At 42.3% G+C, this 21,387-nt stretch overlaps 1 protein-coding gene across 1 annotated transcript; it reads right to left on the bottom strand.

Annotated features, from left to right (window-relative positions):
- Window positions 1–2,295: 2,295 nt before the first annotated feature.
- On the bottom strand, window positions 2,296–13,253 carry RBX1 (ring-box 1). Its single transcript, XM_054631432.2, has 5 exons — window positions 13,093–13,253; window positions 10,712–10,790; window positions 5,072–5,142; window positions 3,761–3,846; window positions 2,296–2,475 (listed from the first exon to the last, which is right to left on the bottom strand). Exons 1-5 carry the CDS (start codon window positions 13,207–13,209, stop codon window positions 2,463–2,465), a joined length of 366 nt encoding a protein of 121 aa, XP_054487407.1. The 5' UTR covers window positions 13,210–13,253; the 3' UTR covers window positions 2,296–2,462.
- Between the last annotated feature and the right edge of the window lie 8,134 nt (window positions 13,254–21,387).

The raw sequence follows: 21,387 nt of genomic DNA, 5'->3' as shown, positions 1-21,387 counted from the left end.
TGGTCTTTTCTCTCCTGTGCACCTATCTTCCCCACATGATACTTAAAAATGTGCCCTATTCCTCCTTCCTCCCCAAGAAGCTCTCTGTATTTTGCAAAAAGGAGAAGCTGTAGTCAAAAATGGTTGTTGCTACAGGAAAAAAGGCAGTGGGAATAAATGGGCTTTCTCCCACATCTAGCAGAGGTGGAGAGGCTGAACAGTAAGTTAGGACAGAGTGAGACCAGCCCGAGCAAGCAAACATTCCCTGGGGAAATGGGGCACTTTGTGCCCTTGGATAAAAGAAATCTCTTGTACCTTCACCTGGTGCTGCCTGTGCCACACAGCTTCTCTCTGAAGCTTTTCCTTGTCTCTCCAAGCATAAGCCTTAATTCACTACAGAAAACAGAGCTGCAGGCAGCCCTGTGCTGCAGCAGCCATGGCCCATCACCTGTGCAGCAGGGGAAGTGGCAGCAGGGCCACTGCAACCAGCAGCAGATGAAAAAGGATTTTCTTTCCTGGCCATGTAAGCAGTTGGTGCTTTACACTCTGTATTTTTCCATTTGTGAAAACCAGGTTTGGGACAGACACTACAAAAGCATCTGAAATCAAATTTAACAGAGTTTTACGCACTGCAGCAGAGCAGAGTTTCAAAGGGTGTTTAGGGGAGAGTGCCTGTAGCCAGCCATTTGGAGGGTACATTAAAAAAAAAAAGACAATAAAAAACACCAAATCCCCTTGTCTTTCTGCGGGCACAGCCTTAAGCAAATGCACACAAAGCCACAGAGGAGAGGAAAACGTTTCTGTCCCCAGCTAAAACAAATATGCCCAGGGCAATATGCACAGATGAAAGAGGGATGAATCAGAATGATGTAGCTGGGCCCAAAACAAAGTTCTCAAGGATATAAATTGGTGAGCATCTGGGTACCAGGTCCTGAAAAACCAAACACTGCAAACAAAATGGACAATCAAGACCAGGGACATCTGACATTTCCCTCATCTTGACAGGACATTAAATAGGAGTTCAAATTTCAGGGAATGGCATTTAACCTGGATCCCCTGTTGCCTGGGTGAATACTTTGACCACTGTTGAGATCATCTTCCCCCCCCTCTTCTGTTCCCTTCCTGCCTCCATCACCAAAACTACCTGACAAATCCAGGATAAACTTTCTACCAAGGAACATGGTAAATAAACTGTCTAGCTATAAACTCTTCTAGTCCTACTTGTTCCTGTTTTCTTCTTAAGGGTGGAAAACAGTGAGCCATATCATTTCAGAGCAATGACACCAACTGATAAAATAATCCTGACATTTGCTTGCTGCAGATTAGAGAAAGCCCCAGCAATTACAGAAAACTGCAAGTTTTGGTTCTCTCAATGGCCATCTTTAGCCCCTATCGCTACAGTACACTAATCTTTAACATCAGCTATCAAATTTCCCATCCTCAGTAACTAGCAAAAAAAATGGCATCCAAAGATGGCATCATGAATAGTCAAGGACAGAAATCTACCATGTCTAACACTGCTGACATAAAGAGGCAGCCTTTTGTAGCAGGAAGAATTTCTTGGATGCTGTTTCAGTTCCCAGCATCTGCTGAGGCTGTTGACATAGAGGGCAAAATTTGATGCAGTAGGGATACCAGGCCATTTGGCAGAGGAGACACCAAACAGAACATTATGTAGTTTTCAAAGGAATGATTTTTGGCCAGTTGGACTTGAACTGGGAAAAATACCACTAGAAAGCAAATAAAGAATTGGTTTGCTTATATACTGCTTACTTTTAGCTTTCCAGCCAGTCTAGCACATGAATTTCCTGAGTTTACTTTCACTCAACACATGAAAGCACTTTATGAACACTGACAAAAAGTGACATCCCATTTCTGTTCCCCAAATCTAAACAGCTGGAACTGGGAAGTTAGTGAAAATTTCCTCTGCAGGGAAGGTGGTCCAGTCAAACTCAAGAGTAGAAGTGAGAGAATAGTTTCTAATGATGACACAACCCCTAATTGTATAGATCATCATTTCAACTCTGCTCTAATAAAGCATGTCCACACAAAAAGCTATTTGCATAAACTACTCTTAGCCAGGCCATGTCCTGCACCCACTGCACTACACAATGGAGCTTAACACCAACCTCAGTGAGCCAAAGGTGTGGTTCTCATTTGTGTGGGAGTAGAACCAAACTCACAGTCAAAAGCCTGGCACAGCAAAAAAGAAGCACTCCCCAGCTAAAGAGTTAAGCTTAGTTTAAGTCCCCAGTCTGCAGATAATTCTCCTCCCTCATGCTCTGACTGCCCGCTCCTGAACACAAGACAAAAAACTTTGACAGGAAGCTCCAGCAGGACTTTATTCAATGGTATACAATAGGAAGAAATTAGCATGAAAGAGGAATTGTATACATTACTGACTTTCCAAGTCACTAAAACAAACCCATGGTGACAAGAACAATTGAGTTCGATGACATAACAAGAAGCGTGGGACCATCTCTCTAGTGTCCATACCTGCAAATAGATAATATGTTAATGCTCTTTTAAAAATTACAATTCATAGGAGTGCTGGTCTGGGTGGATTTACTTTCATTCTACCACAGCATAATTAACATATAAATGGGTGAAATACTATTAAGGAAATCTTAGGAAGTTCTCCACATTTTACTTCCCCTAAAAATCTACCCAGTTAGAAGAGAGCCCATGTGGAGAGATCTTGGTATCAGTTATCTTTTGCCCTGAATCCCACTTCAAATATATCTGGCATAAGGCAAGACCAAAATTTGTCACAGCCCCAGACTGAGCACAAATCAGAAAATATTAATTCATGTCTCTGTTTCTCATCATGCTGTCCATGCAATATGAACTGATCAGCCAGACAACATGGACTCAGTTTTCATTGTGTGTTCAGGAAAACATCTTAATATCAAAACCATGGTACTTCAGTTGTCACGTCAATGATGATTTGCAGAACTGTCTACCAGAGCCCAGACACAATCCTCAACAGTTATAATACCTGTTTTGCTTTTTTTCAGTCTGGACTCTGACAAGAATTTTTTTTTTAAAGTGGTTGGGGAGAAGAACAATCTGAGTTAAGATTACTAGATTAATCTTACAGTTAAGATTACTAGATCAATGGTGCAGAATGAAGGAAGTGATAGGCAAACTTCCTAACTATTCTCAATGGACAATTACTTCTCAAAATATGACAATCCCTCAAAAAGCCATTCTTGGATCTCCTACTACTACTCTTGACAGGAAACCTTTAAAAAACATTATAAAACAAACAATACAGCAATTAAAAATAAATGGACCAAAGCTGCAGGAATGGCTACATGGACACTTGATTTCCAGATGCTAGGAAATCAGCTGTATTAATCTCTGAGGCTATCAGAGTTATAAAACAAATCATCAAGATAACAGAGGGACCCAATAAGATCCCTAGCACCTCAGCAGTAATACTTTGGAACCCAAGCAGCTGAATTCAGGTCATCTTCTAAACCCAAATTGCTCTTGCAGCAGCACACTATTCACCTGAGACTCTACTTCTAGCTTATTCCATTTCTCTCCTGCTCTCCATTCTTTAGAGAGAATGTCAGTAGAAATCACTACTTTTTAACAGCTCCTACATAGCCCACAGCTGCTTGGACTCGCTTCAGAGCTCACTTAGAATCAGGTGACTAAGGAAAGAACCTCTCTGAACAGCAACCATGCCCTCAGACACATCAGTCTGATACTGATCATTTATATTTACAGGACAAGTGGACTTTTCTCCTTGCAATCTGTGCAGGATACGTACTTTTGGAACTCCCATTCCCTGTTGTCCAGCGGACATACTTGGCGAGTTTTGAGCCAGCGAGAGATGCAGTGGAAGTGGAAAGCGTGCTGGAAGACAAAGTGCAGATCACATCATTTCAGAGTGTATGAATGCACCTCAATGCAAAAACTACCACTGAAAGCATCACAGGAAGAAGAGAGTTTGCAGGCAAAGGTGGGGACGACTGATTAGTCAATTAGCTGATAAACACCAAGGAATTGATCCACATTTTCACAGAGGAGGAAACATTAGTGAAACGGCAGCAGGGAGCCTGTTCCACAGTGCATACTGTGGCAACTGACTGACTTCTAATGAAGGAGGGAGTGCAGAGTTTTAGCAGCTGCCAAAATTGGCAGAGCAGATGCTGATAAGAAGCATAATCAGAAAGAAAGGAGAGGATTTCAGAGTGAGTAGCAGGGATGACATGAATGTATATATGCTGAAGGAAGCTTTCTGTCAGTTTGCAGGAGATAACAGAGCCTGAAGAAAAAGGAATTTGCAAAATTAGAAAAAAAAAACAACCCTAATTTATGTATTTGATAAGGGCAACTGTTCTCTTACCCCATACAGCTACTTAAAACCAACGTTCCACTTGTGGTCACCCTCACACACAACAACATAATTTTGACATTAGAATATCCTGACATGGTTTAAAATTTTGCCCTTGTCCTCTGCAGACAGAATTGCAACATTTATGGTCCTGTTCCAGCATTGTCACGTTGTAACTCAATCCCATAGCACAGTAAAGATGGGATTGAGGATCAGGAAGTTATTCCACTATGGAATAGTTTATTTTCCAACTCAGGCCAGGCTAGCTAAGAGGTATTCAAGTTTGGAGTTAACATGCTAGTGGGACCAATTGATTTGATCTTCCCCCAAAACTGGAAGGAAATCAGCTGGTTACCCCAGACTGACTCTTTGAATTAGCCTGCACACAGACAAATCAAACAGGCTGACATCCAAGTTATTCTATTAGTGGGGCAAAGGAAAAGGTGCAACTTGTAGGTAAACCATGATTAGGAAAATCATGCTCTATTATTCCTTTAAAAAAAAATATATATATATATATATTGAGGCTTATCTTCCTCCCTTTGCTTCTTTGTCTTATTAGATCTCTCCATCTTTCACTTTTTTCTCTCTCTCCTTTCTACATTCTAGCAAACATAAGGACTTTAAAATTCTTATTTCTGGTGGATTATGTGAAACATGCTACAGAACTGATTCTGCCTCACATCTTCAAAAAAGGAGGATAGCATCACCCCACACAAGCTCCACAACAGAAGTTTTCCTTACATTGCAGACACCCCATGCAACTGTGCATTCCTCAGAGGTAGCCGATGCTTGGTTGGCTTGACATTCTATGCCTGTGGAAATAAAGATGGAACAAATACACACAGCAGTTGAAGATGTACATGTACTAACTGGTAGATTCCTTCATAATAGCAAATGTAGGCAGGGGAGGAGGAGCTCTTTTGTGGTGTTTAACACACCAGAAAGTATCAAGAGCTATGGTTTAATGTGCACTGTTTTTCCAAAAGTATCATTTCAAAACATTCTTAATCCTGATTTCCTCCTTCCTCTACTTTTTTAGTATTCCAAAGTTCCAGAGGGCAAGAATACATAACTCATCTGCTGGCAACATGTGTTTGTTTTCCAAATTTCAAGGATAAAGATTTTAATTTTTTCCTCTTGTGTTCACAGAGATGTCTTTTGATGATGAGTTGACATCTTAAACTTCTTACCCAGGTTTCTCTCAATACAACTTCTTATATGTTCCTGTCAGACATTATGTACTTTATTTGCAAATTAATTTGCTCGTGTAATGCTGGAGCTTGCCTGTCTTTATTGTATAGTCTTGTGAAAGGTAAGTACATCCCAAAAATCCACAATAGGAAATACAGTATGATTTAGATAGGAAATACAGTGTGGTTTGGACATTTTATACCTTGGAGCTGAGTTCCCAGGAGGATCCTCAACCCTAACTTTTTATGAGTTTGGGTTATGTTTTGGGCTTTTGTGTCAGATAGTTTAGATGAAGGAGATGAAAAAGAGTGAGGTAAGAAAAACAACACTGAGAAAATAAATCCTACAAGCCAGTTCTCCATTCTAAGGCCTGAACAAATCACTTCTGCTCCAGTTTAAGAATAAACTTCAGAAGAAAAAAAGATTTTTCCAACTTCTCCACCATCAGCAGCACAAACCTGTAAGACTAACATTTTACTTCTTGTTAAAGGATGCCTTTTTTAGGAGTCAAGCCCAAATGATTTTAAAAGATCTGCTGATAGATGATCAGCCTAGAACTCAATACACGGGCTTGCTGCTTTCTTGTTTTGCAGATTTTTTTTTTCCCCTGGCAAAGAAGATGTCTGAACGAGCTCCAATTCTCTGTTCACTCTTTGTGTGCTTGAATATGCTTAGAGGAAAAGGAATTTGATTCACCAATTAAAGATTAAAAAACTTCCAAACCCCACAGGTTTGGCTGAAAAATGTGATCTCTACTTGTTCTGTCCCATTCTTCCCTTTCTCCATTTTCACGCTTTTCAGGTGTGGAGGTGCACAAAATAAAAAAAAATGCCCATTTTTTCTGAGATGCAAGAGATGTCAATTGATCTTGGTCATGAGGAACTACTCAAAACAAGAATGATGTCCTAAGAAACTCAGTAGCAACAGCTGTTCTGCAAGATTTGAGTGAACCTGTATTTATCATATGGTTAACATCAAAGATATGCTATACCACAGCAGGAAGTCCAAAGCTCAATCCTTTGCCTTGCTATAGAAGAAAACAAAATCCAGTACTTCAGTCTTAATTCCCAAATCTTTCAATACATACAGCAATAAATCTAAATCTGATTGAGAATATGGAAGGTGCTCAAGACCCTCGAAGAACTTCAATTACTTTGGATACTTGTATAAAATTCTACACCTGAGATCTTTGCAACAATTTCACTGTTACTGCAGTATGGACTCAAGGTCATGGGGCATAGTATGTTAACTTTTAAATATCTGATCAGTGTTGGTACAGTAATCGATCATGGTGAGAAGATGAGTTGTAGGAAAAGATGAGGAAATTAATCTGAAGGAAAAAAGTCAAAGAGCAGCAAAGTTTAACTCAGAAAGCCTCTGCTGAAAGCAAGGAAAATACTCCAGCACACAATATGCTTATCTTGTTTCTTCTCTTTCCCTGCTAGAAACAAAATATTGGGCATATTAGACATGAAGTCCATCTAGCCCATTTTTTATGTCATTTTGCCTTTTTTTTTTTTTTTGTCTCTCTAAGAGGCCCTAACATTAGAGCTGCATGAACACAATTTTTAATTTTCAGGATTTTAAGGACTCTGTATTTTGCCTGGGAGTAAGAAGGAAGAAAGATGGTTTAGGTAAGGAAAACAAGCACCACTGCCATTCATTTCAGTGTCACTGAAACTTTCACTGACAAACCTAAACTTTCACGGACAGTCTAAAGCATGACAGTCCCAAAAGTTTAAGAGGATGGATGAACTTTTGTGGAGGTGCCTGAGGAGGAGTCCTCTGGTGGTGATGGAAAGCCCTTCCAACAAGACACCCGAGTTTAGCTCCCTCATCAAACTCACTGGGGACTACTGCCAGCACTGCTACCTTTGACTACCAAAAAAGGGCTTCCCAAAAGCTGAAGCACTTTCTGGTCTCCTGCTTGCTTCATTTCAGAAAAGGAAAATATATCAACAAATAAAAAAATAAATTAAATACATGGACAATCTCCATCCTTGAATGAAAGCTGATGATCCTGGCTCTTGAAAGAAAGAGAAGCTATTTACCATCTGCTGACCCAAAAGAAGTTGTAAAAGTGAGATAGTAACAGGTACTGGAGGAATATTGAATGACTCTTCTGTTACCTTGCTTTTGACAGAGTATCTGCAGGTGAGGACAGAAAGAGACAGCTAAAACCTGAAATACCTGAAAATAATTGTGAAAGATGCAATGGAAGCATTTCAACTGAGGGAGTTGTGGAAATGCATCTTAAAAAATGGCAGCTTCTGAATCTTGGCATTGTAAGAACCAGCCCACTTCCTATGCGTTTTCTATTGCAGAAATCACCTGTCTATTTACACATCAAGAAATAAATACAAACCCATTCCATCTAATAACATCCTGAGATTTTTCTCTGGATTCTATGCAACATATCTATCTTTGTGAAGCTGGATTCATGGTACTTGGCATGTTACCATCAAAGCAAGGGGACAGTATTTTGATGGCACATTTTACACAGTTCAAAGCTATACAGGTCATCTTACTACAATAAGACGTTACACATTTTAGACCAGAAGATAATCCAATATACTAAACAAACTGTTAACACTCCCCAACTTACTATGTTGCAGTGACAACATCAGAGAGCAAGCCTTTGAAGAAAGACTAAAGTAAAATCTCAACAGAACCTGTGTCTTTCCAGAGAAGAATTAAGCCAAAACACTGAAAATCTACTCATCCCTTCTGTACACTGAATACAAACCAAACTGAGGGCAGGGGGATCCTTTGAATCACATTATTACCAGTCATAAGGCACATGCATGGGGAGAACTGCATGACACCTTAGCATTGATGCCTGCCTGACTTTACAACATTAACAAACTTTCATTACCATGGCTGGCATTACTTATCACTCTTCTAATGTTTTCCCATTCTAAGTTTCTTTTTGTGGCTAGGAGTAGGAGACAATTATATCCTGCATTTTATCAAATCAAATCTTGTGCTGTTCTTCTCTGCATATTCTATTAATTTTTTCTCAATTTGCCATCACTTCACATCTTATGTCTGAAAATCTAATTAAAGGAGTTTTTAACAACATTAATGATCTGTAACAAGGAAGTAAGCAAATCCAGAGCCAACACTGATCTCGGAATACCAATTTAGATATGCCTTCTACTCTGTATGCTGTCAATTTTAGTCTGTCATTTGCAGTCCAGGCTCATAACATTGCTCATACCAATTAATAACATGTTATGCTTGAGCAACTCAAAAAGGAAAAAAAATTACCTATGCCTTTTTCCTTTACTGTTTTTCCTTATCTACCTATATGCTCTCAACCCCCACACACATATTGGTAGGGCTTTAAAAATATTAAAAAGAACTGATAAACAAAATTTATTACTCAAAAATAGCACTTGTCCATTCTCCTTCCAACTCCTCCACACCTCTCCTTCATCCCATATGTCCTATTTGCTATTTATAAAAAAAAAAAAAAAAAAAACAGCAAATATATGAGACTGTATTTGGTCTGTCATGGGAGGTGCAATTAATTTTGAGGCAGATTGATAGAATGAAATACACCAGCATCTCCTATCTTAAAATACATGCCTCTTATGATTAATAATTATTTTGAATTACAGGATTTTATATATTTATTCTATACATTAGTAAATTCTATAAATGCAACTTATGTTCTAATAAGTCTTTGAAATTCCATTTGCCTGTCAGCAAAATGATTTTCTCTCTAATCCATTATAAACCTGAGAGACTAAGCAGTAGTCCAATGTCCACCTTCTTTTGAAACTTCTTTCCAAGACAGTACAGGCTAGAGACACTTCATAGGGGGAAATCTTTACATTAAAGAACCTCAATTTATTTCATAATCCCTGCTCTTTTTTGTGTTATCATTCCCTGTCTAATAACCAAGAATAACCTGAAGCATGGATAGGCAGTAACTGGCTCAAAATGCAAACATACCTATCCCCAAGAAGAGAAGTGAACCTGCTTAACCCATGTTCAGACCAGTGTGTTATTAATGTTTTCTCTTTATTAAAAAAACCCAACCAAACAAACAAAAAACCCACCAAACAAAGCTTCTGAAAGTAATTTTGTAATTATTATTTAAATAAAAATCAGGTACATCCTTCAGTAGCTGTTCCTATAATTTTGAAGTCTCATTTATCTGAAGTGTTTAATTTCCATACAGTCTTATTGACAGGAAGTTGCCAATAGTATTGGTTCCAAGGGTGTCCACACAAAACCAAAGTGCAACAAAACTATTCCAATGGGATCAGGACAGGCCATGCCCAGGCACTGTGTTTGGACCTGGGCTTGTTTTGGGGAGTTCCACTAGCCTCACATTTTAGGAATATAGGCAAATTTCTATCTGGGGTAGGCTAAAGGGTCTTCTGTCCCTCATGATTGAAACAAGATAGACAGTTATGGTGTCAACAGTACTTTGTCATTTCTGAGAAAAAAAATAAAGGGTTTGTACTCATTACCAATACTCTAAAGGACTGAAAACAGTGACTTCATGCATACAGACCTATTTCATGATAGAAATGAACCATCAAGATTGTACAGAAAAAAATATTAAAATCAAATCAATACTAACAATGTAATGCTTTTCATTTCGGCATTTGATTACTCTCCTTTGTAAGTGAACAAATAATTCTCGAGGTGGCTACAAAATTCCCCCTACTATAACACGTACTAAGTTAGTTAGGCAAGGTAGGTTTTATAGAATGAGGAGTCAAATTAATTTGCTGGTCCATGCCTGTCCTTGCCAGACACAGACACAGAGAGTGTTACAAGACTTCACCTTAATGAGTGTCATCGAGAAGTTGACACTTGTAGCAACCTCCCAAACTTTGACATATAATACCTTCCTTTGTAAGCAATGCCTGTCAACCCTGAATAATTTCAGTTCCTCTTTATTATTGCTCCTGTTCTCCTTTGTTGTGTTCAAAATACACTCAGCAGCATCATGTCTGTTGATCTGGCATCAAGAGATCCTACCCTTTACAAAAACGGGTGAGGAAGAAGAAGTATGGTGATAGAGGTCACAAAAATAGATTATGAGACTTCAGCATTACATAAAATACAGATCAGCAGAAGAATTAGTTACTACGTGAAAGCTCTGCTGAGTTATATCCTCAACTGGGGTAATTTCAGCTGTTCAAACTGTGTCCCTCCCCATTTACTTACACAGATCCATAATGTGGTTTCTGCAAATGGCACAGTTATCAACCACAATGTCCCATGCCCACAGAGCCACGGCGTTCCACTGGAGAGAGGGGGAGAAAAGAAAAACAGTTGTGATTCAATTTACACTGGACAGAAATCCTCACTATCCTTCATGATGCCATGTACTTTTTGAAATAGAAAATCTGGGATATTTAGAAAAAGAAAACAACTTAGAAGTCCAGAGTAATTCTTCACCATGAGTTCAGGTTACTAGGAAGCAGTGGTACAAATCTCCCAGAAACAATGGCTCCTTCCCACTTCAAATAGCAGGTAACTCCCACAGTCCCCCTGCCCTTTTTTTTTTTTTTTTTTTTTGGTGAAACAAATGCAAACATCTGGATTTCTATTCAAGATCCACTGGAATCCAATGATGCAACAATGCATCAAGCCAAATCCTAATAGGAAAGGACAGCCCCTTGGAGAAGGACCAATTCAGATGCCATTTTTGTTAAGAGGAATTCCCATTATTTGTGGCAGTTCTTCTAGTAATCACCCTTCAAAGCAGTTGGGGTCAAGAACTAAATCTCTAATGCTACTCTCCACTGACTCCTGAAAAATCTTCCCTACAAAAGGTTAATAAGCAACAACCTATCAGCAAGGCTGGATATAAAAATTTCAAAGTACTACCAAATCAACCTTTCAAAGACTTACTTTATGCATATAAAAAAGTAATAGCACTGTCCCATGCTACTTCAGGGGAAGGGTTTGAGGATTTGAGAGCAAGCTATGCAGAAAAATATAGTACCTTTTTATTCTTCCAGACAAAACCCATAATGAGGTCTTCTGTAAACTCATTAAATAAATGAACCTGCCTTCAACATCCAAAGCAATCCACTGGTAATCAAATAATCTTCATTTACTACTTAAGTAGTATAGATTTTTTCCCCCTTACATTTTCTCAGTATATATTTGCACTGACTGTACTATAGTAAATCTCTACTCTGCTCCATTTCCATCTTAATGTTTTCATTGCTTTCCCTCAGTTTGGGACACTAAAGAAGGACCACTGAGTTCCAAGTATTGATATAAAAAGTAGTCACAATACTACCAGATCTTTTAGGACATAGACCAGTAGCAACCTCATTTTTCTTCCCAGACTTCTAACTTCAAGTCTAGCTGGCCTTCTGGCCTCCCATTCATCTCTCATGGACTTTATCCATACTTCAAGTCAGCTGAGATAAAAGTTCTCAGCACCCTTATCTCTTCCATACACTCCAGTAGTTAATCTCTTGTCCCATTATGGTCTACTCTGATGGCCCACTCACCTGTACTGAGCCACACATGCAACAAAGGTCTTGGTACCTGGCCAGGGAGGAGGAATGCCACTGACACATAAGTGGTGCCACTTCCTACCACTCTCATTATATTTGTCCCTAATTCCAAAGGACAAGCAATTATGTCACCCAAACACTTTCTTTGGCACAGATCCAGGGGTTTTCATCATCACTGATGGCAGCTGTATTTCAAACAAACTCATCTACAAGCAGAAATCACTGGAAGTGTTTACTGATATTCAGTCTAGGGGCCACTTTTCCTCAAATGATACCTTAGTACAAGCCCACACAATCTAACTCTGCTTCTCTACACCCTCGTGAAGAGCCTCGGACCATCACCGTGACCCAGCTGACAAACTGGTGGCACTGGACAGGAAAGCGATATTATGGCTGCTCTGAGCGAGGAGGCAAAGCCAGGGTGGCACGAGGACATTTGCTCATTAACACGTTGCTGTGGATCGATTTAAATAAGAAGGAGAAAAAACATCAGCCACAGCCATTTGCAGAAAGTATTTTAAGCAGCACATGGGGCAGCCCGGGCGGCTGGGCCACAGCAGCCGGGCCAGAGCGGCCGGGGGTGATGGGGGGGCGGAAGCGCTCCAGAGCTGCTCGCCGGCCCAAGCTGCCCAAAGGCTCTGGGTATGGAGTAGCCGAGGCCCATCGGGGCGGCACCGTCAGCGGGGAGCGGGCGGCGGAGCCCCGAGCAGGGCATCCCCCGAGCAGCGCATCATCCCCCAGCCAGGGCATCATCCCCCGGCCAGGGCAGCCCCGGGCCGGCACGGCCCCGTCGGTGCTCCTGCTCCCGCCCCCGCCAGCCGCGCCCACTGATTGGCCAGTTCCCGCTGCACGTGCGGCGGCCCGCCTCAGCCATTGGCTAGGACGCACGCCAGGACTCCCCGCAGGCCTCGCACCGCCCCTCCCACCGCTCCGGTGCGGAACCGGGCGCCCGGCTCCGTAAAGGGAGCGGGAAGTCTCCCCCTTCTCCGTCCCTCTCACTGGCATCAGGCCGGCCCCAACCCCCTCCATCCCTCCGGAAGCTGCCGGAGGAGCGCGCCGGCGAGGCCTCACTTTCTTCACTTCGAAGCGCTTCTTGCCGGCGCCGCTGTTGGTTCCGCTGGGGGTGTCCACATCCATTGCGGCCGCCATTTTGGGTGCGTGAATCGGCCCGTCCTGCTCCGCGCGCATGCGCGGCAAGGCGGGGCAGGGGGGCCGGAGGAGCGGGGGAGGGTGGGAAGGGTCATATCGTGGCCACGCCCCCTCTCTCATGGCGCCAGCAGGTGCGGGTGCTGAGGGCGCGGTCACGTGGGCTCGTTCACGTGGGCGCGCTGCTGAGGGCGGCCGCAGGGGCGGAGCCGCGCCGCAGTTCCCTCATCGCTCTGCCAGCGGCGTGAGGGCTCTGGGCGCCCCGCCTCGCTACAATCCCCTGCGGTTTGCCTCCCCTCCCTCTTCACGTAAGGGCTGAAGCCTCAATAAACTTCTAACTTGTTTTCGCCCATCGTAATCGAGGCAGGGCGAAGTGGGCCCGGCGGTGTTGCCGCTGTAGGTCTTTGTTCTCCCGCAGTCCAGGTTTTTTTTTTAAAAGGAACATGGAATTGCTGGAGACAGGACGCGCACCTTACGGCGTGCGAGTTGAGCTTACAATAGTTACAATCAGCATGGATTTAAAGGTGCTGCCACAGCCGCCCAAGCCTTGCCTGTTCTGTTGCAAGGATGAAGATGACAGGCGCGGGAGCTGGTTCTGGGAGCTCCCTCTGTCTGTACCTTCCCCACAAGGTCAGTGGTAGGATTCTCCATGATACGGAAACTGAGGGCAGTGCACTCTCCAGCAGGACAACTGCAGGTCTTGGAATTTCACCCAGCTTTGCAGGTCCCTGGAGATGCGATCTCTCTGCAAAGCCCCCCCTTCTAAATCTATTTGTACTTCTTGGATGTGGGAAAGAGGAGTTTGTAGAAGCACTAAAAGGCCATTCTTTTGCATAGATACAGGCAAGCAATATCTGTGCTCTACCTCTCATAAGTACGTGGGCCCAAGAGCACCATTCTGGTCTGGCTCCATTGTACCCATCTTGCTGTGCTCATACAGCTTTTTCCTGAGACCCAGGGCTTGCTGGGGTGGGGTGAGGGCAGTCTCCAAATAGACTTAAGCCTAAAGTAGGGACCTGCAGTATGAACAAGATGCTATCATTGGATGTGTTGGAATATTTTAATATTTGGATTAATAGTTGAAAGACATGGACCACTTGTGTCCTGACTTATGCACATAACTAAATATTTGCAGCATCAGGCTGAGCCTGAAAGTTGCACAGACAATAAAGGTAAGTTTGAAGAAGAAAAATGCCCTCCCTTGTGTGAACACCCTTTAACACCTCTCATTACCTACAGGAAAGCTTCCATTTCACTGAAGTGCCCCTTTACCCAGATGCTGCTTATGGGGCATCTCTATTGCTATAAATTGCAGCTGCACAAATTCAGGTTTCTGTCCTGTTGCTCCATATTCAGGACTATTGCAATGGAGTATTTTGAAAACGGGAGTTGGGTGCTTGAGAAAGTACTTTTCACCTTCAAGAAAATAGCTCTTTTCAAAGCAGAATTTGCAAGATTTCTTATTAATAGAAGCATAAATTCTAACTCTAATTCCTAAATGTGTATGGCAACGTCTCCAGGAGGACATTTCTCAGTAAGAAACCAGGACGTTGATCAAACATGTAGACTAGGGCATACACATACCAGAGAGATGCTAACATTCATTTTCATTTTAAGTGACTACTGTAGTTCAAATTGTAGTCTCCCCACCTCAGCTGATGTCACCAGGGGGAGGTGGTTGCCAATGGGGTAAAGCCACACAGCCAGCAATCATGGGTTCTGGATTTATCTTTCCTTATCTGGCAGCAAAAACAATGTAGAAACGCAGATCTCCAGTTAGGTCTTGCTAAAAAGGTGGTAGTGTTCTTAGGAAAACAAAAAAGACAACAAACATGGTGCAGGACAGAACACATATTGCATCTCTGTGTTTAATTCATATTACTGATCTGTGTATGCAGATACATTTTACCTACATGTGCATTAAGAGATCTCCAGTACACTTTTCACAGTGAAATTAGTGACAGTATAGTCCTACACTCCATAAAAAGGGCTAAGCTACCTTCTTTGCTTGAAATAATCTGTTTTCTGTTGATTTTAGTGCCATCTCTAATGTAAAATTCCTCCTAGTAAAAGTGAAGCTCCTCAGACCTGTTTTCCCCTCTTAAGGCTATATGTTATGGAGGGTTGTCAGGAGCTGCTGCAGGAAGAAAAGCTGCAGCTTTGAAAGGCATCAGTCTCAAAAGAAGTATAGCACTGTGGTCCAAATTACCAGGGATGCTTTGAAGAATGGATCATTTTTCAAATCTCTGGGATATGCAGCAGGAAAAAGAGAAGGCTGCTAAATTGAAAAGGCAGGGAGACAGACTAGGTGACATGTGACAACTGCTGTGAATATGGTTAGTCCCAATTAAACGAGACAAACTCTCTCCCAATTGTCAAAGACTGTTCCTAAAGGCAATGTACCACCATCCTTTCAAAAGCAATGTCTTGGATTTTGGTCACTGTCCTTCTCCTTTATATTCATTCTGTGGGTGGTTTCTTGTTTATTTTTCTACAATCACGAACATTATCCTATGTGGGATTTATCCTTCAAATGCTTCCCTCTTCCATACATGCACTCTCTGGATGCGTGTTCCTGACTGGACTGCTGTGGGACTGCTCCTGGAGGGGTGGCTGCTGGCAGCCCTGGCTCTGCACCTGCATAGGGAGCAGGCAGAAGGCCTGGTGGGGCCATACTGACACAACCTGTCCCTCCAGGCAGAGGGATCCACATGGCAGTGGGAGGATCCCCCAGAACTGAGTTAGAAGGAAAATGCAGACAGGAAAGGTGGATTTTCTTAGTCCTCACTGCCTGAGCTGTTTGCATTCTGTTTCCCAGCCCCAGAGGAGATGAGCTGTTATCATGACTAGGCCTCCAGTGTGACAGGATCTTTCTGGGACACTTGGGTCACTTAGGAAAAGAACTGGTCCAAAAGAGAATTTCAGCACTTTCCAACACTCTTCAGAGTGAGAGTGTCATTAGAGTAAGAATGGGCCTTCCAAGACTGCCAGGAGCAAAGAGGGGGAAGAGAAGGGAAGTGGCACTTTTCTAAGTGCTTACAAACCTCAAGTTTTCTCTTGCTTTTCTCTGTTTCACCCTCTCGGTGCTGCCTGCTTAAGGTATGGTGCCCTAAGCAGCATCAAGCAGGAATTACCTCGTATACGGGACCAGTTGCCAGTCAGTGGTTGCCATCCAAGGAGCAAAAATCAGGTGCACTTTATTACTTTTTAAAGAACTGTAGAGCTGACTGGCTGGCTGCCCTCCAGTTGCTGATGCTAGTAAAATTATTTGAGTTGCCTAAGCTGAGATTTCTAGCACGCTTTGCTTTTGGATGCACAAGCCCACAGACAGCATTCACCAATTACTGTTGGCGCAGTACTGAATCTATGGTTTTGCCACATTTTGCCACAAAACCTTCTCAAAGTTCAAGAAGTAGGCAAACAACCTCCCAACAAAACTATGTACAAGGCTCTGTAGCATCTCCAGTTGATTCAATGTGCTTGGCATAGGGAAATTGAATTTGGAGAACAGAGCCAGAGGGGTACATTAAGCAATATATCCCATACATTTTTGGACCAGACTGTGCTTGCTCTCTGTGGAAACGCAAACACCTCATCTCTGTGTATGTTTTCCCGATGATGGTCACATTAAACCCCGTATAGTACCCCTGGTTTAATAATCCATTATTAAAACCTCATGAGAGAATGGGAGCCTCCAAACTGGCTAAAAAGAACAGATGAGGTTCTGAGAGAGGAGCAGGTTGTAGCATTTAATGGGATGGTGACTGATTGTTGCTCTTCCTTTCTCTTGGCATTTTACCTTAAACTGCTTGATAGCTAAAGTAACATGCAACCATTGTGGCAGCCTGCAGGAAAGTGGGTGCTTGCAAAACCCACGATACCTACTGACTCTGCCCAAACTCCTGCAGAGCCTTTCCCCACACATGGATAAACAGGCAATTGGGGCTGTGCCTGCAGGCTCAGCAAATGACACTGTCCCCACAGTGGGCATCTCGGGCCCCACACCACACCTAACAATCAGCTGCAACTGATACAGAGGAGCACGGTCAGAGCAGAGGGATCCCAGTACGTTACCGTGGGGATGCTGAGCTGATTCCATTCTGCTTCGAGAAAGGGCTTGGAGCTATCCCTGCTATGCATGAGCACCCCTGTGCTCCCCATCTTAATCCTTGCTCCCAGCTAAGGAGCTCTACCTCGGAAGGAATCCAACACCAACCCCACCTCCTGCCGCCCCTTTGCGGTTCTGGGCGTCCAAGTGCATTCGCTGATCGCATCTGGCTGTGCTGCCACCTCCCGAGAGAAAGCAGCATCCCCACTTCTGCTTAGAGGAAGGGAAACGTTCCACAGCCAGCCAGGCTCCCAGCCTGCACGGAGGGCCCCGGGGAAGCCAGCACTCTCCAGCCGCCTGCAGCCTGGGAAGGCAACTCGTGGGCCCGAGGTCAGCTGGAGCCTGGGCACCTCTGTTACTCGCAAGGCTGAAGAAGCAGGAGGGTGAGATTGCCTACAGCAACTGAGAAAAAAACCCCATCTGTATACACAGGGAAGAGTGAGAGCTTGGAAGAGAGAAAGAACCTTTAACCTGAGCTGGGATCCCAATGAGATGTCAGAAACATGGTAAGATTGTAACTGAGAGAGAGGACGAGCCTTTCAGAGGGTAACTAACACGAAAGCAGTAGCAAGGGATTGACCTGGATATCCCAGAACTGCATGAGGTGACAGGAGGCTATGGGACAGTCCAAGTGCAGGAGGCTGCACTATCTGAGTATCAGGTCACAATCTGGATCTCTTTCCTTTTTCAGATAAGAGTTTTTAAAGTGGCTTTTATCCTTTTAAGAAACATACCAAAAAAAAAAAAAAAAAAAAGAAAAAGAGCGAGAGAATGTTGTGATAACTCAGTACAAGTTATATTCATTTACTACTGCATGTAAGCAACACTGGAAGATCTGCCAGGCTAATTAGCAGTAGCCAGGAAAAAGCACAAGAGTAACCAAAGTAGTAACACAAGCTTGCCTGCATATAAATCAATAAACTCCTACTGATTTGGGAAATCCATGAACCTTCAGAAACATGAGGGGAGGCAGTTCCAGACTGCTGTGTGGGAGACACTAAAGCACTGTTTACAGATATTCTTATCTACAGCTTTTCCCTGACAGTCTTGAACGTGGGGAGAGAGTCACACAGAGGGAACAAGCTCTCAAATCAGACAAAAAAAAAAATTAAAAAGAGAGAGGTCTGGAAGCTACCTCCACTGAGTCAAAGATTTTGATGATTTTTGAAAAGAAGGTGACAACCACTGAGCTGTAGCTTTGCATTTGTCTTCCTGTATTAATTCTTTGTTCTTTTCCCAAGAAATATAGTATCCCAAAATTCTTCCAATGATCTCTTAATGGAATCAAGTTCCTAACTGCAGGCCCTGCTCAGTAAGACACAATTCATTAGCCTTTGCCATCCTTCTTTGTCACAATAGGAAAGATGCTGCTGTCAGTAAAAGCAACTTGTTGAAGTCTCTGGTAATCGTAACAAAGGCACCATTTGACAATTGAAAACTGTGAAGATTCAAGTTTTTCTGTCACTTTTTTGGTGGGTTTTGTGGTTACTGTTGGTTTTGTTTGGCTTTAGGCAGGGGAGATGTTGAAGTGAGTTCAGATGTGATTTCAGGGAAAAAAAAACCCCTAATTTTATATAATTTCTTCTTTAAAAGACACAAATGAATGGGAAAAAAAAATAGGTGGCCCATAGACATGGCAATTTCTAGTACAAAACCTACATGGACGTTACAAAAGAAGCCAAGAGTGAGGGAGCCATCAATCCTCTACCTCCCATACCAGAAGAAACAAAAAGTTTTGGTACCTAACTCAGATAGTCCTCAGAAGGCATGATTGAAAATGTTTCTGGCATTTAATCACTTTCTGTTATGAATGCCTAGATAAAGACAATATACTGATGTCAGCCTTGCTCTGGACTTCCCTGGGAAGTTCATGACAGCATCTTGGTCAGCAAATCCCACAAGAGATGGTGTCTCTGCCAGTTCTATACTGAACGTACCTTGGGTGTATGCTGTGTTAAACACTGTTTCCTTTAATTTCCAAACTCAGCACAACTGGATCTCCAGAACATCAGTTGAGAGAAGGGCCATTTGAGGCAGCAAACTTTCACTGATCACAGCACAGGAGCTCCCAATTCTGACAGTTGCAGGAAATGCAGAAAATAGCAGCAAGCAGAGAAGCGAGTGTAAGTGCAGAGTCTACTGCTTTGGTAATTTTTACTTTGGGTAGTTTTTGCTTTTGGTAATTTACCACTGCAAAGTGACATAGTCCCTTCTTCTCTCCCCTCCAGTCATGGTGGGGGTTTTGTGGTTTTTTCTTTTCTCTTCTGCTCACCACATTCATAAATTTTATTTCTCAACCCAGTTTAAGGATTCACTGACCTGTGCTAGGAGAAAGAGCCACATCCAGCACTAGGAACACACTCCCACTCACCTGCAGTCCACAAGACTTTAAAAAATAAAAGAATAGAACAAGATGCAACAGCTTTGGGGAAGTTTCAGCAAGATACATAGAAAGTTCTGAGTTTACTCCACTTAGTGACATGGAATTAATTCCTTTACCTGAATATGTAGAAATACTCATGAGTTTATCAGGGAAGATCCTTATGTTCAAGTTCACTCACATCCCCTAACCTTTTGAGAGTCTGCAACCATTCAAGATAATCAATTGCACAAGTTTGAATGGGAATATTGTAAGTAATTTTGAGGAAAGCTGGAAAGAGGCCAGAAATCTAACCCAAACTATTAGCAGTCACCACCAGACCCTTTTGAATCCATGGAGGACTGAAAACAAGGTCCATTCTCTTACCTGCCTTTGTTCATACAAGAACCTACCTTTGCATTTCCTTCTCTCCTGCTGGGGTTTGGGATGGCAAAGAGAGCTCCAAAATGCCTATCAAACAGCCACCTGCTCTTAGAAAAGTGTGTGAAACTGAGGAAGAGCCCTTAAAACTCCTCTTTCAAACAGCAAAACTCAAATAATTAAAACATTTTGGAGAATATAAGGAAAGCTGTTCACTTACTTTCCTCAGTTCTAGGACGGGCAAATGGAGCAGATGATAATTTATCTGGATAAGAGTGGATGGGAGAGGTTAAGGGACCAATTGCTCCCAGAAGTTCAGGAGTGCAACTTTCATTCCCATGTTATTGTATTAATAATTCAGGTAGTTGTTTATACTAAACCAGTTTTCCCTCAATTTACTGTAGTATTTCCTCCTATTTACTGCTTTCACCCCTGCTTTCTCTCATGGCCCATTTTATTGTATGATTCTATGATTGTTGGTGTTTTTAAACTCAGTCATTAAAACCCAGGTTACAGGTTTGTTGAAAGGTAGAAATTATTGGGTAATCTTTCCCTTTTACAAATACCCATTTTATTCCATCTGATTTGCATTGCCAATGAATATGGAGTGAAGTTCATTTTGCAGCTCCCATTTCTTTGCTCTTAGAGCAAAATCTTTGAAATCCCCCTGTAGACTAAAGGGCTGTGAAGATCAAGGGGCTTCTCTGCAGTTCTGCAAAGATCTTCAGTGATGTTTTAGGAGAGTGGAATAATCTACACTATGAAAACACCAAAGGCAAACTGAAGGTTGAAAACCTTGGGTATCCCAATCCCTAGCAAACATGAACTAGAGGGGATTTCCTTTAAACTCACTTTGGATCTTTTAAACCTGTGAGATATGGAGGAAGCTTCCTCCTGCCAGAATCTGTGAGTGGTGGGATTTCTGCCTTGTTCACTACAGTTGCAGCTGCCAAGAGAAAAGAGTAAAAAACAGTAAGGAACAGGTTTACAAACACAGCTTTTGGCTGAACCCTGGATGTTTGTTTGGAAGCTTTTTACAGCTTTCCTGACAGGGATGATCAGCTTTCACTGCATTAACTGTATCTCCCTTGGGTTCTCTGTTCAAGTTAAAAAGAAAGTTCTTGAAGAACTTGTAGGGCACATTTGGGATTCACCTACAACACAACAGAGGTTTGTTTGCAGTTGCTTAATTTAAATTGGATTTCACATCAATTCCTTGAACAGCTGAGGAACCCCTTGTGGACACACTTATTTGCCTTAAGAGTTGTCTAAAATCAGTTCCCAATCGATTTAAGCTCCACTGATCAGATTTAAATATGTACTTAAAAGGTCAACACAACCTTTTGCATTGATTTAATGAAATTATATTGAA

The sequence above is a fragment of the Agelaius phoeniceus genome, chromosome 5, assembly GCF_051311805.1.
Source record: "Agelaius phoeniceus isolate bAgePho1 chromosome 5, bAgePho1.hap1, whole genome shotgun sequence".
NCBI classification, from domain to species: Eukaryota; Metazoa; Chordata; class Aves; order Passeriformes; family Icteridae; genus Agelaius; species Agelaius phoeniceus.
Note: the sequence above shows the minus strand (reverse complement) of the source record. Positions and strands in the feature narration are given on the sequence as shown.